An 18666-nucleotide genomic window follows, 5' to 3' on the forward strand; every position below is an offset into this window, starting at 1 on the left:
CCAGCCTGTTATGGCCCTGAAGGGAAGGGGAAGAGGGCAGATAACCAGTCCTGCCGCTGAGACAGGGGGCCCGTCCCCCATACACGACCTCATGGGAGGAGCTGTGAGATCAGTGGAATCAGTTGTGCTTGACAGACAGGGTGCAGTGGGAGGTGAGAGACGGCTCCACTCTAATGCCAGCAGCCGTGAGGGGGAAGAGCCGTGGGCACTGCTACGCACCCACTGCCAGGCCCTGGACCCCCCCCAGGCTTGACCTGTTGATTTGAGCTGCTTGCTCTCATCCGAGTGGGATTAGGGGAAAGCCATCAAGGGCAGGGCGTTCTGGAGGTGTGGGTGGAGGCGGCGGAAACGGGAGGCGTGGCCAGGAGTGGGGCAAGAGAGGAGGCCAGTATGTGGGTAGGCTGAGGAAGCAATGTGACCCCGCCCCGGAAGGCCCCCGAATTGGCAGGCAAGGGAGGGGCCCTGGACGAGGCGGCCCCTCATGCCTTGGCCCTGGCCCGTCCCTTGCAGACATCAAAGGCGGCCTTCGTTGCACCCCCAAAGGCCTCCACCAGCTTGTCTTCCCAGGGGATGACGTTGCCCAGCAGCGGCCCCGTACAGTTGGCAATGCCCAGGACCTGGGCAGGTGTCAGGATGTGGTCCCAGAGGTTAAACTGGGCAATGTCACCCACAAAGGCCTGGGTGGCATCAAACCGGCCACCTAGGGTATCCTGGACCAAAAGAGCAGAGAGAAAGAAGAGAGACATGGAGTGAGGGAGCAGCAGAGACAGGCAGGCACTCAGAAAGTCAACCCCCTGTCCCGGCTGAAGTCCCACCCCCTCCAGGTTCTAGCCCCGCCCCAAGGTTCTAGCCCGCTGAGTGAGTCTCTGCTCTCCCTGGGTCTCACCCAGTCTACCCATCTGCAGAGTGGCTGGGCCAGACTGAGAGCTCACTGCTGTGCTTTCAGGGGCCCTAAATGGGTGGGGTATCTAGCTGCATCCCACCCTGAGCCTTACCTGCTCCTGGCCCAGGATAAGGATCCCGTGAGGCTTGACGGGGTGCCAGGCGGCTAGGTTCTCACCGGAGCCCTGCAGCTCTCCATCCTGGTAGGCAGACCACAGCCCGTCCCTTGTGGTCCAGGAGAGGCAGATGTGATGCCAGCCATTGTCCTTCAGGCTCAGGGGCAGCTGGGCCACCTGAAAAGAGGTTCCCGCAGCCCCAGGTCAGAGGTGCCACAAGGCCCGAGGCTGGAGCAGTGGGATGGGGAATGGGGAGACCGGTGTCCCTCCTTCCAGGGACTGACCCAAGGCTTGACCCTCCCCTTGCTCCCAGCTCAGTGTCTTTCCGACCACTCTTTCCCCTTTCCCCACAATATATCAGTACAATCAGGCAGCTTCACTCAGATCACAAGGGACTACTCAGTGCTGGTTTTCAACTGTTTCTAGGTGGTTTATTCACTCTCTAACAGGCCTGCAAGGTCATGCAGGGTGGGAGCTGAATCTCACAAGCCCACCTTCCCCTGAATACCACACACAGTGCCTGGCACACAGCTGGGCTCAAGAAGTACTGGGGGCGGTAGAACAAGCCTTAGACTCCGAGGCCGGGCACTGCCAACCAACCCCCTGTGGGATCCTGGGGAGGCTGCCCTTTCCTCCCTGGGCTTTAGTCTCCTCATCCGTAAAGTCAGGGGTTTGGGAAAAGGACAGCAAATATGCAGCCACCTCTGCCTCCTCCTCCACCCAAGGCAGACATGGCTAATCAATCATGAGCCTAGACTCACCCTAGGAACCTTCCTCATCACAGTGCTCTCAGAAGCCACTGATGGTTGATAGAGTTGGCCTGTGATATGAAAGGTACTTGCTGCCTCTGGATTTGGGGCTCCCAAAGGGCTCTTTCAACTCCCAAGTTCTCTGAGATCACAATTTATTGCAGCGTTCTCTGAGGCCTACTTGGTGCCAGGCCTTGTTCTGGACACTGGGGGTATGGATTTGGTCCTGGTCATAAAAAAAGCTGAGTCTGCACAGGACGGAAGCACTTCAGGGATGATATTACAAGACAGAGTAACAGGGGCCATCTGGGAGGTACAGAGGCTGTGAAGGCCCAGAGGGAGAGAGGGGTGTGGGAACAGAAGATGTGAAAGCTAAACACATCTGGAAGTACGATGGACTCTGGCAACTCTGCTGCAAGGCAAAGCAAGTGGCGGGGGGCACAGGAGAGGCAAAGGCTTAGAGGCTGGAATAAAATGAGTACTGTGAGTAGCTTGTGAGGTTGGTGCTCAAAAGGCCCCAGAAGTTCAGGGAACTGGGCCCTGTCCAGGGTGCTGAATTCCTTTCACTAGAACTGAGTGCTAACCGTGGGCAGAGGCAAAAATGGCAGCCAGGGGGTGCATGAAGGGAACCAGGAGGCAGGATCTAGATGTCATCCAGCTACCCTGGTGGTCTTAGGACCTACTGGGCTACAAGGGAAGTTCACTGTCCCCTGGGCCCATCTCCCTCTGCCTCCTTCAGGACACCCATGAAAGGCACCTCCTGCTAAGCAGGGTTCTGCTGGGTGTCAGCCACTCCTAGCAGCTCTCTGTGGCCGTGGCCTGGTCACAAGTGGGTGCAATATATGTTGCCTGCATTTTCAGGGAGTCTCAAAAGACCACCATGCCTGCAAGACCCAAAGCAATGTGGCAGGCCGGGGAAGATATTTTGGGGGAATGGGGTGATAAGATGCTCTCCTTCCTTCCCCCTTGATCGCCATGCTCCTGCCACATCACTCCCCCCAGTCCCCCTACCTTATCCTGCCCTGAAGCCAGGCTGGGGGAGGGGTGAGGGGGTGGGAGTCCTGGGCATGGGGCAGATGGGTGACCCAAGGGCAGAACAGTGGAGGGATTAAGAGGTGGTTTCTGGAGCCCAAGACCCCAATTCACATCATCACCCCTTCACCGGCTATGTGGCCAGGGTGCACTATTTGCCCTCACTGAGCCTCAGCTTTTCCATCTGCAAAATGGGGATAATAGGGTGTCTACCTCCTGGTGCAGTTGGGTCAAGGGTGATAATATGGGTAAAGTATTTACTAGCACAGGGCACATTTATCGAAGTTTGTTAAATGCTAGGCTCTGCTCAAAGCCCTTTACATGTATTTAAGCCGTTTATTTCTCACCACAGCCCTATGAGGTAGAGAGTGTTATTCTTGCTTTACAGATGAGGAAAGTGAGGCATGGAGAGGGTAAGTGACTAGTCTAAGGTCACGAAGTGGGTAAGTGGCAGAACGAGGCCTCACATCCAGCATGCAGCCCAGAGCCTGACCATGGCAGTATCCTACTCACCACGTAGGGGAGGCGCATGGGGCTGGTTGCAGGGGGGAGGGGGGCGAGGAATCCACTAGCACTCCCTCCCGCCCTTCCTCCCTCCCTCCCCAGAGAGGTCCTTTGTCCAGAAGAATGAGCAGGGCCCTGGGGGCAGGCACTTGCAGCCCTGCTCCCATAGCTGCATCGCTGGGGAAGCCTCTGAACCTCTGTGAGCCTCGCATGCCCCTCTGTAAGTGGCGCACCACCGCTGACAGCCTCTCTTGGACATGAGCTCCTCTTCGCAGCCCCAGGTCTGGCTTGTCTTGAAATCCCCAAACCCAGCCTGGCACACACGAGGCATTTCATGTGTGCTGATTCTGCTGAGCAGGAGAACTGAAAGGGCCCAGCTGTTTGGGGCCCAGCACAGTACAGGTGCTCCTGAAAGGGCCCCCCCGCCCCCCCCACCCCTCCCACTCGCCTCCCCCCCCCCCCCCCCCCGGCTCACCTTGTCATTGATCAGCAGCTCCATGGGGTCATGGCCCGCCTCCAGCAGCACAATCTCGTTGGCCTGCCCAGGCACCGAGTAGGAGAAGGGGGTGCCCTGGCCAGTGCCGCCCGACCTGGACCGCAACCACATGCAGACGCTGAAGGCGTAGAGCTCGGGCAGCGCCTTCCGCACGCGGGCGTACATGTAGTTGTTGCGGATGGGGATGCTGAGTCTGAAGGCGTCTGGGGGACTGTAGGCTGAGGACCCTGAGGGGGTGAGCAAGGTGGACACGGGGGGGTCAGTGGACACTGATGGGGGGTGGGCAGGGCATACTCCAGAATGAGGGTTACTAGTCCCCTGGCAGCCCCAACTCATCTATAAGCCTCTTAAGGGTGTTCCTCACGAAGTTTAAAAGACGAAAGGTCCCTGAGAGCTCATGAGTCCTAAATCCACATCTTTCAGATGAGGAAAATGAGGCCTGGGGAGAGGAGGTGAGCTTCCAAGGCGACAGAGCAAGCCAGTGACAGCCGTGGAATGAGGAGCCAGGTCCCCTGATGCTCACACCTGTACACTGTCCAATATGTCATGTTTTTCTGACCCCCCCGGCGGTGCCAGCCCCAGGTGTTAAACAAATGACAAAATTCTGACATTGAAGGTGCTATTGTGGTGGTGGTTAAATGCATGGACTTTGGAGTCAGACCTGGTTTAAGGTCTAGATCCGCTACTTACTGGCTGTGTGACCTTGGGCAAGTCACTTGACCTCTTTGAGCCTTATATTCCTCAGCTGTGAAATGGGGATAATAACACTACCACCCCTGTATGGTCTGTGAAGATTAAACCAGCTGATGAATCAAGTACTTAGCCCACTCCCAGAATACAATAAGGGCCAGAAAATGCTACCTGTTAACAATAATGATAACGCCCTCTCCCAATTATTCTCTCTTTCTTGTGTTTCACAGCCTCTTCCCCACCATCCCATCTAGCTTTAGCCTCTGGAGAGCATGAAAATGCTTTCTGAGTGAATCTGCCACCCTGAGGACCCATCTGAGGACCAAGGCCTCGCCTGCCACGCCCTCTGTGGGGCTCAGGACCCACCGCGCTCCAGTTCTGCTACACGGTCCTGCAGGGCGTCCAGCTCCTTCGCCACCTCCTGCCGCTGCTGCTGGCTGCTGTGACCGAGGGCCACGCGCTCCTTCTCCAGCGCCAGCACCTTGGCCAGCAGCTGCCCCTCCAGCTCGTCCATCTCGGAGTGCAGGGCGGTGGGCACCACGGGCGCAGGGGCTGGGGCCGCTGAGAAGTTCACCCGGGCTGGAAGCTCCTGCTGCTCACGGGGCACAGAAAGGGACCACGAGGTCACTTGGAGAGAGGAAGGAAAGAGACAAAGGGCCCAGAGATGCCCACCACCCCTGCTGAGTGACCCCAGGTGAGCCTCAGCTTCCCCATATGTAAAATGGGATGGCAATACCAGCTCCAGGCAACAAACGTGTACTGGTGTCTAGCAGGCTGCTTCCAGTGCTGATGCGTGACGGGGAGCTGAAAGCAGGCTGGCCTCTGCCCTCAGGACGGCTCAGCATATGGTGGGGTGGGGAGCTGGCAGTAGAGAGCTGTAATAGTCCCCTGGGGGGTCGAACGTGCAGTTGGGGTTGAGAGCCACTACTGAGTCCTTCATCGTGGGCAGGCTATATCCCAATGGGCCCTGAAGGGGTGGAATGTCTTTGTCTTCACTTAGTCACATGTCAAGCTTCTCTACTGGGCAGACCCGGGGGGACACAAATCAGGGGCTTCTGGAATACTGCTCCAGCGCTGCGGCCGCTTCAGGTTAGCATGTGGTTAAGATCACAGACTCTGGAGGCATACAGCCCAGGGTTAAAATCCAGCTTGAGAACCAACCTGCTGTGTGGCCTGGGGCAAATGCCTCCATCTCTCTGAACCCCTGGTTCCTCTCATGCAACACGGGACAACGGTACCTATTCAGAAGGGCTGTGGGGATGATTACATGCGGTAAATGCCCATGAACAGAGCCCGTTTACTGCACTTACTGTCTAGGGCAGCGTGTTCCAGGGTGGTCTCTGACACCCTCGTCCTGCCCAGGATGAGGACAAAGTGTTTAGAGTCCCCCTTTTTCCTGTCTTAAGACCCCAGCGGGAAGAACTGGGGCAGAAGCCAGGGCACCTCTCCTTTCCCCTCCCCTGCTGGAGGAAGCCCCTTCTGGGGTGGAGGAATGCAGGTGAGGCCATGAGTCTTGACTCCGGTGGGGGGGGGCAGCCTCTGGCAGACACATCACAGGAACGTGGGTAGGAAATTAATAATTCAGTGAGCTTCTAGGAGCCAAATTAGACCATCCCTGTCCCCTATCTCCCTTTTCTCCTCCTCCACGCTCCCTACTGACAGCCCAATGCTTCCTCACTGCCCAGGGGCCCTGGCGGTTCCCACTCCACCTGCCCTGGGCCCTGACCACAGGCTTAGCCCCAGACCTGAGCTCACTGAATTCTCATGACTCCTTCACCGAGCAAATATTCAGTGAGCACCTATTACGGGCTCGGCACTGCACCAGGTGCTGAAGAGACAGCCGAGGGCCGAACAGAAAACCAAGAGCACAGCCTAGCATTCCCTGAGTGCCACGTGCCTGCAGGGATGGCCCCACAGCTCAGGGCAAGTGCAGAAGACCCCTCCCAGCTTCACTGGCCCAATCCTGGCCTTGTTGGTCATTTGCTGTGTGACATTGGGCAGTTCCCTTAGCCTCTCTGAGCTCCATGTGATGAGGGGATAAATGTGCCCCCTGCTTCAAAGTGCTGGGGGTGGGGAGGGCAGTGCAGGCAGAGTGGCACTGCCACACTCAGCGCCTGAGAGAAGGGAGCGGCCACCACAGACAGTGACGTGACCTTGCGCTGAGGAGTTGGAGGGACTGACACTTGGTTCCTCCATTCCACCCCAACAGCGGCGGCAGGTGGGCTAACCTCTCTGGTGTCATTTGTCCTTCTCTATAAAGTGCGGACTTGGAGGGTTTGGCTCGCGGGGCTGTGATCAGGGGAGCCCAAGCCTGGCCCGGCATGGGCCACTTTATCCCTCACAGAGTCCCATGAGAGAGGACACAGCCACCCACCCATTAAGACGCCTGCTCTGGCCCACTAGGTGGGGAGGCCAGGTGAGGGGGGCGGGGCACGGATGGATAAGCTGCTCGGTACACCCGGCCCCACCCATGTTCCACTAATCTTCACTTTCCACTATCCGGGGGGCTCCTTGTATGAATCCTGACTCTGGTGCTGACTAAACGCAAAGCCTCAGTCTCTCCTTCTGTAAAACAGGGACAACGGGCCCCACTCTGTCCATCCACAGGACAGATGTAAGGATGGAACAGTGGAAGTAACAGGTCCTCGTGGACTGTAAAAGCAGAATGCACACTGTGAGGCTTGTATACATCAGCTGATGGGGAGCTCGCTACCTCCAGAATCTTCCCTTGACCACAGACAGCTTATGGAGCGATAGGGCCAGCCACCCACTGCATCTGAGGCAGCTGGACTTTCGGGAAACCTTGGGCTGAGGCAATTAGCTCATGGATTGCCTTCCACATCAGCACTGGGAGGGCCGGGGCTGGGTCTCCTCGGCCCCAGCACCATTCCAGCCTCACTTTCCCTCCTTCCACTGGGCCTAGCTGGGCATGAGGGGCACACCTCTGAAGAACAGCGTACCAGGCCCGCCCTCGGCACGTTCCATGTATTTCCTCGTGAATCCTCACAGCCACTTGTTTTGGATGGTACTCTTAGTGTCCCCATTTCACAGATGGGGAAACCGAGGCAGAAGTCCTTTTGAATTTTCTACAGTGATGGGGCTGGGCAAAGCTGACCCTTCTGGAGCCAAAGCCTTCTCTCTCTAGCAAAGCGTCTTCCTCCCTTGGAGCGAGAAAGACCTGCCAGGAAGGAACAGGACGTCAAGTGCTATTTACACAAATGCTGTTGCGAGGAGACACTGCGCAGGCCGAGGGAGGTGGGCACACAAGCTGTTCTTTTGTCAGAGCCGCCAGCTCTGCAGGAAGGCCAGGGAGGAGGTGGGCTCACTGGATCCTGTGTGGCCCCCTCCCCACCCCAACGTCTGAATCAGAAGAACATGACTCCCCCCACTTTCCCATCTGCTGCGGGCGCGGGCTGTGCCGCGTGGGCTCGGCCTGATGCCAAGTGGGCCCCCAGCACAAGACGATAGGGAGACGATGATGCCATCACCCCACGAGGGTCCTGATGGGGGCTCAGAACACACTCCTGTCGTGCTGGGAGTCCAGGGTGGGGTCTGGAGCCAGAGCCCAGCATTCGGGTCCAGCTCAGGTAATGTGCCGGGCTCATTAGCGCTCAGTAACAAGAGGCCAACAGAGGCAGCTGTCCTCCTTGCCACGCACCGCGTGCCAGGCCCTGCACTCCAGAAGCACTGTGCAAACATTCCACAACCCCTCTCGCCAACCTGGGGAAGTAAGGAGGCCCACTTTACAGACGAGAGAGCAGAGGCTCAGAGAGGTGAAGTCATCTGCCTGAGGTCACACCGCTGCGAAGTCGCAGACCCAGGACCCCAGTCCAGCCCCTTCTGATTCCAGAACCTGTTCCATTCTTCACGCCTACCCTGACAGTTCGTTGGTCTGCCGAATGGGCACGGTGTCGGCTGCACTGCCTGCCTCAAGGGCCAGCAGAAGAGGTTTTAGTGCCGTGAGAAGGCTGGGAGGATATGGCAGGTGGTGTCAGACCGTGCCTCGGGGCAGCTTCACAGAGGGGCCTGGATGCGAGGGACCTGCCTACGCAGGGTGGCTCTGAGGCTAGAGGTCGTGGGGAAGACCCTACCACCTTGTCCCCAGTGGGGACAACTCCTTTCCTTGAGGGAGCAGAGGGAAGGTGCTGGATTTTGGGGTCAAGGTCCCACCCTCTGCACAGCTCACCCCCGCCCAGACAGCACAAGGCCCAGCTCCAGGGGCAGCAGGGCAGGGTGGCAAGAGAGCAGGCCCGGCGGCAGCGGTGTGGGTCAGGCCTCCTATCTCCCACATCTGCTCAGCCCCCAAGTCCTGTGTGAGTTGGCCCGGGCTCACACCCAGGCTCCACCAGCCCAGTGACCTTGTTATGTAAAGCTGGCATGCCTCGGTTTCCCCATCAGCAAAAAAAGGTACAAAAATAATATTATCTCATAGCACTGTAGTGAGAATTAAATAAGTTAATAGATATAACGCCCTTAGAGTTGGCACGTGACGTGCTATGCGTCAGTTATTATTATGGTTATTACTACTTACACATGTATGTTTAATACCTACTGAAACACCTCGTGAAGGAGCCTCCCCTCCACCCATAAATCTTTTTTTGAATCATTATATTGAGAAAAAAAGCAAGTTACAGAAGAACAGTTAGATGCCATTCGCACAAAGTTGCAAAAATTCCAAACTAGATCACGTATATACAAAAGCATGAAGGAATGCACGGAGAGATAAATACAAATTCGGGACAGTGGTGACCCTCTGGCACCTGAGGGAGACGCTGAGGGGCATCAGCTGTTTGCAACTCGTCTGGGTCTTGAGCCTGGGTGGGGACCTGGATGGTAGTCTCTATACCTTTGTATATCTCTGAGGTACTTCACAATAAATTTCTTTTAAAAAACGGGGGAAGGGCTTCCCTGGTGGCGCAGTGATTGGGAGTCCGCCTGCCGATGCAGGGGATATGGGTTCGTGCCCTGGTCTGGGAGGATCCCACATGCCGCGGAGTGGCTGGGCCCGTGAGCCATGGCCGCTGAGCCTGCGTGTCCGGAGCCTGTGTTCTGCAACGGGAGAGGCCACAACAGTGAGAGGCCCGTATACCACAAAAAAGTAAATAAATAAGTAAATAAATAAATTAAATAAAATATAGTGGGCTTAAAAAAAAAAAAAAAAAAAACGGGGGAAAATCCAAAAGCAGAGTCTCAGGGTGGAATCTAACCCTGAATCTTAACCATAGCCTCACTCGGCTCCTGCGTCCCCCACCCCAGCCCAGGCCACCATCGTGAGGCTCCGACGCTGGCCCTTCTCCACACAGGAGCCAGAGGCAGGCACCTAACTGCAAATCCAAGCAGGTTGCTTGAAATCCTGCAAGAGCTCCCTTCTCCCACCAGTAAATACCCCGCCCCTCTAATCTCAGCCCTGATGCACCCCCAGAAGCTACACTTCATTCCGACTGAAAGTCCCCAGCTCCCTCTCACCCTAGGGCCTCCACACATGCTGTTCCTTCTGCCAAGAACACTCTTCCCACCCCCATCCCACCTCCTCTGGCCAATGCCTCCTCACCCTCCAGATGGCAGCTTCCCTGACGGCTCAGCTAAGATGCGCCAAAGGGAAAGGGAAAGAGGGTGTCTCTGGAGGAACTGTGAGTCCTCACTCACTCATTAATTCACTCATTCACGCATCCATCTGTCAACATGTGCTGTGGCAACACGATGCCATGGGTACCAGCATGACTCTCAGGTCAGACAGGCCCGTGTCATTCCTAGGCTCCCCACTTACTGGATCTGTGGCCCTGGGCAAGCTGCTCAACTCCTTTGACCCTCGGTTTCCTCAACTGTAAAATGGGGATAATTACAGTATCTACATCTTAGGATATACAAAATGAAAAAATATGTAAAGCCTGGCATATAAAAATGGCTGATAGAGAGTCAAAACCATTATTATTTCCTGCTATTATTGAGAGAACAGGAGAGCGTGGTGAGTAGTAACTGTGTGGATGTGGGCCCTGGAGCCAGACTGCTAAGGATTGAAATCCCAGATTTCAAGGTTCTTAACCTCTCCGAGCCTCGGTTCTTAACCAAGGTTCTTACCCCTCTGAGCCTCGGTTTCCTCATCTGTGAAATGGGGAGAGTAACGGTCCCATGGTTCTCATGGGACTAAGTTGTAAGGCCCTTAGAACAGGCTGGCACAGAGGGCACGCTCAGCCCTGATGCCTCTTACCAACTGCAAGGTCCTGTGGTTCCCTAGGCAAATGAGGCCAGCGCCGGCCACAGCAGCGCTCTCAGCTGGGGGGAGGCTGTCTGGGAGCTGTGACAGCGACAGCACCGGCAAGAAGCTCTCTGTGGGGCGGCGGGGGCATGGTGAGTCGGAGAAGGCCTCTCAGAGGGGCTGTCCTGCTCCCGCCTTCCTCCCCAGGAGCCGGCCCAGTGGGCTGCTCTGTCTCCATCTAACCCTGGCAGGGAAGGGGCAGGAGAGCAGGTGGCAGAGGCCGGACTGATCTTTGTTCTGGTCCCCACTGCCAATTTGCAGCTGGAATGGAAAGAAGACAAATGGACCTCTGTGCACCAAGGGTGCCAGGTCAGGCCAGTCGGTGTGTGGGAGGGGAGGAGGCCGGAGGAAGGGGAGATGGCTCACAGAGGGTGTGCCCATACACCCTCCTGGGCTCTGAGGCCCCAGAGCAAGTGACTAGGCATCCCAACCCCAGGCCCCTTCTCTTCTCCCTTCAAGTACTCCCTGTCAAGCTGCCACAAAATTCTCTCTCAGGCCCTGCCTGCCCACACACCTTCTGGGCCCTGGCCAAGAATCTGCAGCAGAGGCTGAGGACCCCACCCTCAGCCCATTTTCATAGAAAATCCCGGCTGTCATCTTGGCTCAGTTCTGCCGTGCTGTGTGGCCTTGGGCAAGTCACTCAGCCTCTCTGAGCCTCAGCTTCCCCTGGAGTCAAACGAGGGGTGTGGGGGGCACCTAAGAGCTTCCGCTTCGGGTTGGCTGCCTCGATCTCTGTCCCGAGTTCAGGAGGGATCACGTGCCCAACTGTCTTGGGAAATCCAACGGCATTGTCACTCGGGGGGGGGGGGGGACACCAGCCACTGATCTCGGTCCACCTCCCACAGGCAAGGTCTTCACAAAATGGCCAAAAAACATGTGAAAAGGTGCTCAACATCATGAGTCATCAGAGACATACAAATTAAAACCACAATGAGTTCACTACACACCCACCAGGACGGGGAGTGTCTTTAAAATGACCGTAGCAAGGTTGACAAGCTTCACAGCAGGTGGGTGTGCAAACACTCACTGCCACTTTGGAAAAGCGTTTGGCAGAAACTCCCAATGCTAAATATATGCCTCTCCTGGGACCCAAGCATCCCACTCCTGGGGATACATCCAGGAGAAATGAGGACTTTTAGCCAACTAGAGATATCACAAGTACATTCACGGCAGCTTTATCCGTAATAACCCCAAACCAGAAACAACCCAAATGTCCATCCACAGAGGAATAGGGTATCTCCACACACTGAAACACTACACAGCACTGAAAAATAACGAACCACAGACACACACACCACGACTGAAGGTCAGACAATGTTGAAAGAGAACACCAGACACAAAGGGGTGCAGCTTCTCTGAGTCGATCTGAGTGACGTTCAAACACAGAGAAAACTGACCTACAGTGACCGAAACTGAAACAGTGGTACCTCTGGGGAAGTATGGACTTTGGGGTCACAAAGGAGCCTTCTGGGGTGCCAGAAATGTCCTGACTCTTATGTGGGTGGTGCTTTCATGGATGCAGCCATACATAAATTTTCACTGAGCTGTACACTTAAGATTTGTGTCTTTTTAAAGTAAGATATGTGAGCTCTTACATATATTGAATGTAAAATATACCTTAAAAAAAAAAAAAAAAAGGCCCACAGGTAAGTCCCTGTCTTCCGCCCAAGCAGCTCGTGCCAGGCTTGGAATGGCAGGAAGGGTCTCCTTTCCCAGGCGAGGGCCTGCCAGCGATGAGAGGCCTCCAGGGCACAGGATGACAGAGAAAGAGGGGTTCTCTGGGTGTCCTGCCCACGCTTCCATCTGACAGATGGGGAAACAGGAGCAGAGAGAAGAAGGAATTTTCTGAGGTCACGATGAGCAGGTGGCAGAGCTGGGTTTTTTAAAACCAAGGTTTCTTGCTAGAATGCAGGTTCCACACTGGCAGGAGGAGGGGTTAAGGGCTTCTCAGTATGGATGCCCCACCTAGAGACGGGGGGAGGCCAGCCACAGGGAGAGGGGCCGTCGGGGTCTGCAGGTGGCCTAGAGGGCACTAGGTTCCACGTCCTCCAACAAAAGGCCTATGGGCAGAAGCTCTCTCACTGCACTCTGCTGGCCCCTTTTGTGGCCAAAGAGGCAGGGTCAAGGGAACCAGCCCCTGCAGAGCAGAAGCTTCCAGGGTGGGCAGGAATGTAAGAGGAAAGCAAAAGCAACCAACAGACTTTTAAAAAGGCACCAAAAGATTCTATAAGCCGCTTTATCTGCAGACTCCGCTGAGGAACTGGCGGTCTGAGAGTGTGTGGCTGGGGAGTCGGGGGCCACATAAACTGGAATCCGCATACTCCCCACTACAATTCCTAATCAGGAAACATCGGCCCAAGAACTCAGAATTTAGAGCCCGAAGGGCCCAGACCAAACCCAGCCCCTCCTAACCATTTTACAGATCAAAAACATGAGGCCCCGAGAGAGAAAGTGATTAGCCTAAGGTCACAAGCAAGAAGAACTCAACTTTACGCCACCCAGCCTTCCTATTTCAGTGAATATGTAGAGCTGCAAGGTGCTTAGGGAGCATCTGCCCACTGACCATTTTATGAAGGGGAAACGGAAGCCGCGGGTGGGGAGGGCGGGAGGTGACTTGTCTGGCTCTGGTTCCTCCAGACTCTACGAGCCTCCATTTCTTCATCTGAAAGATGGGAATGCATACAGCCTGCTTCATAGGTCTGAAGACTGAATAAGCTAACATGTACATAGTAAGTGCCTAATAAACGTCACTTGTTGTCATTATTTATTGTTTTCAGCCTCCTGATTATCTTGCCAGCCAGCACGACAAGCCTTTGAGGACTGGCCCTCATCACTCTCGTTCTATACGCTCTGAGGCAGAAGTGGTCCAGGGCACTCTCCAACAAGAGGCACTTCCCTCACCTGTGTTTCTCACTCTCCTGAAGATAGGTGAGGTCTGACCCCTCCAGATGGATCTAGAGCTAATGATGAAAAACAAGAGCTCTGGAGCCAAACACTAACAGGGTCAGATCCAGGTTCCAATGCTGTGTGAACTTGGGCCGGTTTCTTAACCTCTCTGAACCTTGGTTTCTTCATCTGTGAAAGGGGGATAGAATAGTACCTTCCTCATGGAGATTTTATCAGGATTAAATGAGATAGCGAACAGCACCTGACACATGGTAAGTGCTCAGGAAGCATGAGCTATAATTATTATTAAGTCCAGGAGCCTCTGCGACCATCATCAGGGTGTTCCTTTTCATGGCTTCCACCCCAAGATGAGGGGAGGCAACTAGCTTGCCAGGCAGGATTAAGAATGTGACTTATGTCCAAAAATTGCTGCTTAAATCTATCTTGAAATTTCATTTTACACATAAATTAGTGCAAAAACAGAACACTGTAACATGCATACATGGCTGGCTGCCCCATAAATGGTCCTTTTGAAAAGTGGTTTTTGGCCACAGCCATAAAAGTCAATAGCATCTGACCCAGTAATACCACTCCTGGGAATTCAGCCTAAACAAATACTTCAACAGACTTAAAAAGAAAAAAACAAACAACTATCTGCATGAAATCGATCCTGCAATGAGCATCTAGAAGCAAAAATAATCGGAAACAACCTACATCTCCAGCAACAGGAGACGGTCAAAGGATTGATGGATGGTGGAGCCTGAGATGGATGTGAGGATATTATGGGCATCATTAAAATGGTAATTACCAGCAAGCCGGCAACTCAGGAACAATGTCTACACTTGGATAAAGGACCAAAAGGGGGGCTGCAAAAACGAATAAAATGGTGGAATTAAATATAATTCCCCCTGAAATCTTCTGACATTTTTTCAATTAACAACAAAAATAACAACAAAGATAAAAACATAGAAGACAAACAATTTCTCCTAAGCCCTCAAATGTGACTCCAACTTGAGGCCTGTGGAGAGAAGGTGGGCGAGGGGGACCTTTCCTCCCCTTTGGTAGTCAGCCCAGTGGGGTGGGGAAGGGAGGGATGCAGAGAGGTGAGCAGGGGTGTGCTGAGATGTGCAGGGGTGGGGGTAGGAAGGAGACAGAGGGTGAGCAGGGAAGGCCTCTAGGAGGAGGTGTACTCAGAGCAGACTTAAATGATGAGTATGGATATGTTGGGGGTAATCTAGGCAGAAGAAGAAGAAACTGGGAGATGGGCCAGATACAAAATGGCAGCCTGGGGGCAGGCTGAGTGTGCACCACAGGGGAGCCCCACGGGGTGGGCTTAAGGAAGATCCCTGGGGCTGCCTGGAGGAGGAGGGATGGAGGGGTGTGTCTGGGCAGGTGGGAGACCAGCATGGAGGCTGCTGCAAGGAGCTGCGGAGAGATGAGGCCGAGGCCGACTGAAGTGGGGGGAGGGGAGGAGCCAAGCAGGGCTTCTCAGAGCGCACCTGAGTCCAGGTTGGGACATGATGAAGGTAGGGGGTTGGTGGGACATCCAGAGGGAGGTGCTCAGGAAGCAGCTGGATCTATTGGTCTGAAGCTTGGAGAGAAACCTGGGCTGGAGACGAAGTTGGCTTGGGGCATCACGGTGGAATGGTGTTGGAAAGCCTCAGCGTGTGGCTGAGTTCACCCAGGGAAAGTGAGAAGAAGGCCAGGAGGGGCACACATGTTACAGGAGGAGGACCCAAGAGGGGACAGAGAAGCAGAGAGGGTGGAGGGGCAGGTGACAGGTACCTAGAAGCCAACCGCATGGAGATTCGTAGGCGGGGATGATCAATGGGGTCAGATGTTGGAGAGGGGTCCAGCAAGATAAGGACTGAAACATTCCCATTCAATCTATCAACTGTGGTGACGTCACCACGAGCACTTTCAGTGTACCAAAGTGGGAGAGAGACTAGTGGTGAGAAAGTACACCCTGAAAACCTGGGGGCATCCTTCTGAGGCTTTTGGATGAGAAGGCAAGGGAAAAACTAGTCAGTGGCTAAAAGGTGCATGGGGTCCAGCTGAGACCAGTAGTCTGACCCCGAGTCTGTCGGGATCCAGACCCTGACCCCTGCCAAACACCCCAAAGAGACTGGCTCTGGGGGCTGCCAGGCTCAGAAGGACAGGCAGCCCCTCCACGTCCACTGCACTCAGAAAGCAGGAGTGCGTATAGGGAAGCAGGACTCCCCCACCTAGGAGGCTGACCTGGTGCCAAATCCCAGCCACCAGGATACCCCCAACCTCAGCGGGCTAACCGGAAGGGAGCCCACCCTGCCAAATGCACAGGTGCAGGTCCAGGGCAAGCCCAGCCCTGCCAGCCCCAGACGTGGGAGGAACCACGGGCGCCATCTGGGTGTGGGGGCAGGGACTAGGGCAGGCAAGGGGAAGTTTATTGAAGACCAGATCTTTTTTTTTTTTTACATTAATAAAATCTATTTCTAAAAGGAGGATTTGTTCCCATTTTAAATTTTGGCTATTTAAAAAATTGGTAATATTAGAGCTTAATGTTAAAAATAGCAATCCAAAAAGATTAACTCACTTAATCCTCCTAACACTCCAATGAGGTAGGTGCTAATACTGTCCCCATTTTACAGGTGAGGAAAACTGAGACTTCCCTTCACTGTTGACTTTCCGTGTTTCCCTGATTATTTTCGGGCTCTCAGCTCTTATCCTAGAAATCCCCAGAGCTGGAGTGGGAAAAGGGATGTTGCCAGCAGGTAAGACTCTGGGCTTTCCTCCTGTCTCTGTCACTCACCTTAGGAGGTCTCTGAGCCCCAGGTTTGGGGTTGGCTGTGATAGCTGCCTGGCTGTGCTCTGACACCCTGCAGGGTGGGTGCTGACACCAACATGGACTTTCTGGAGGGCCACTGGGCCATGGGCACGGCCAACCTTCCATACCAGCAGCATCTCCTGTGCTGCTCGGCCAGGGATGTAACTGAGAAAGCCATGGAGAGGGAGAAGTCCCTGTCTTTCCTTCCTTTCAGCCATTCTCCTCCCTTTGACAGCTGCGCTCAGTTTCAAAGGAGGTAATAAAGGGGGCAGCTGGTGCTGTGGCCTCTTTCTCCTCCCTCCTTCCACAGATCCAGTTTTGTTGCTAACCCCCTTCCCTGCAGTCTGAAGTCGTGGATGGCTGGGGGTGGTCAGTGTCTCCAGATGTCTGTCCTACCTAGTGTGTCCAGCTTCCCCTCCAGGTGGCCCCAAATAAGTTCTCACAGGGAGGTAGGGGTCTGGCAGCTTCAAAGGAGAAATGGCTGGCCCAGGATCACAGGACAGCCAAGAGCGGATTCCCCCTGTTGGACCCCTTCTGTCTGATCCTGAGCCTGGGCCAGGAACATCTGAAAAAGGTGAGTGTAGGGGGAGAGACCCAGGTGGGACCCTATTCTTCACTCAGCCCCCACCCTACAGCTGCCGGCTTCCAGGCATTTTGTCTGGGCTACCACCATCTGAGCTCCTGCTATCAAGCCCGTGGTCCGAGCCCAGGTGGGGGGCTTAGCGGTGGAGGCGGTGAGGGGCACCCACATTTGGCTTATGAGACACTGTTCCCTGCTCTTCCGCAGGAGAGGAGGACCCTGAGACCCTTGGACAGCGTTCCTATCTTCTGACCATAGGGACTGAGTGTGTGGCTGGTGCAGCTTTGGGGGTGTCTGAAAGAAGGAAATAAAACGGACATTTAACGAGGTCCTAGTTCGTGCGTAGCATTTTCACGTACCTACATTTTCATCAATCCACACTACAGGTGGACACCGTTATACCCATTTTACAGACTCGGAAACTGAGGCTTACAGAGGAGAAAGGATGTGGAGCGAGCCTTTCCCGTGTGCCTCCTGTGCCTTAGTCACAGTGTCAGTCTCCGGCCTGTGTGCGCTACCGGACTCCTCCCTTCTCCCCCTGGGAGGCAAGACCAACCATCCCCTTTGCACAGACGGAAACCCGAGGCTCCGAGACTCGCGGGGGCTCCCCAGGGTCCCTCAGCCGGCGGTGGCGGCGGGACCCCGGGACGCTCTCGACTCCCTCGAGCGGCCCCTCCCACTCCCCGGCCAGGTCCCGACGGCGCGTGGCGCGGCGCTCACCTCGATGCGGTCGATGCGGTCCCGGAGGGCGCGCACGGCGTCCTCCAGCTCGAGGATGAGCGCGGGCGAGTCCCAGGGCCCGTCGGCCATGGTGTCGCGCCGGGGACCGGCGTCCTGGAGGCCGCGCGGCAGGCCGCTCTCGCAGCGGCCCAGCTTGCCGGTGAGCTCGCGGATGGTGTCCTGGTCGGCGCGGATGCGCGCTTCCTGCTGCAGCGCCGTCTGGCGTAGCTGCTCGGCCGTGCTCTGCAGCAGCAGCAGCTCCTCGCGCTCGCTCGGCGCCGCGTCCCCCTGCTCGGCCCCCGACGGGCAGGCAGCCGCCAGAGGCGTGCACAGGAAGCGGCTGAAGAGGGGCACGGGCGGCAGCGGGTGCGCGCTGGCCGCCGGAGCCCCGGGCAGCGCTGGGGGCCCGGCCGAGCCGCCCGCGCCGTGCAGCGCGCTAAGGCTGCGCTGCGGACCCTGGGACGCGGCGGCGCCCGAGGCGGCCGAGGCGTTGTCGGCGCCACCGGGCAGCGCCCGCGCCGGGCTGGCCGCCAGGGGCACGCTGGCGATGATGCAGATGACGGCACCGAGGAACGCCAGCATGCCCGCGGCCAGCAGCACGGCCAGGAACTTCAGCGTGAGGCGGGCGGCGGGGGCACCCGAGGCCCCCGGCAGGCGCGGCGGCGGGGTCGGGGCGCGGGGCCCGGGCAAGTGGGGCCGAGCGGGGCCGGAGCGGGAGCGGGAGGAGCCGGAGCCAAAGCTGTTGCCGCGGCCGCTGCTGCCGCCGCTCTGAGCCCGGGAAGCGCGAGGAGGAGAAGGCGACGGGCGGCGGGGAGGGGAGCTGGCGCGGCGGCCCCGCCCCTCCGGCTCCTCCGGGCCGGCCCAGCCCCGCACCAGTTCCGTGCCGGGCGCCGAGTGGGGGCGCTGCCCGGGATGCGGCGAGAGCCTTATCCGCTGCCGTCACCACGCAGAG

The 18666-nt window shown here is 56.3% G+C and overlaps 1 protein-coding gene across 1 annotated transcript; it reads right to left on the reverse strand.

Moving 5' to 3' along the window:
• Positions 1-479: 479 nt before the first annotated feature.
• On the reverse strand, positions 480-18320 carry NPTXR (neuronal pentraxin receptor; the record flags this gene model as incomplete). Its single annotated transcript, XM_082666194.1, has 5 exons — positions 17715-18320; positions 4836-5061; positions 3759-4006; positions 996-1175; positions 480-710 (listed from the first exon to the last, which is right to left on the reverse strand). The coding sequence occupies exons 1-5, from the start codon at positions 18294-18296 to the stop codon at positions 480-482; spliced, it is 1467 nt and encodes a 488-aa protein (XP_082522320.1). The 5' UTR covers positions 18297-18320.
• Between the last annotated feature and the right edge of the window lie 346 nt (positions 18321-18666).

The sequence above is a fragment of the Grampus griseus genome (assembly GCF_964374135.1).
Source record: "Grampus griseus genome assembly, chromosome: 11".
Lineage (NCBI taxonomy): Eukaryota > Metazoa > Chordata > Mammalia > Artiodactyla > Delphinidae > Grampus > Grampus griseus.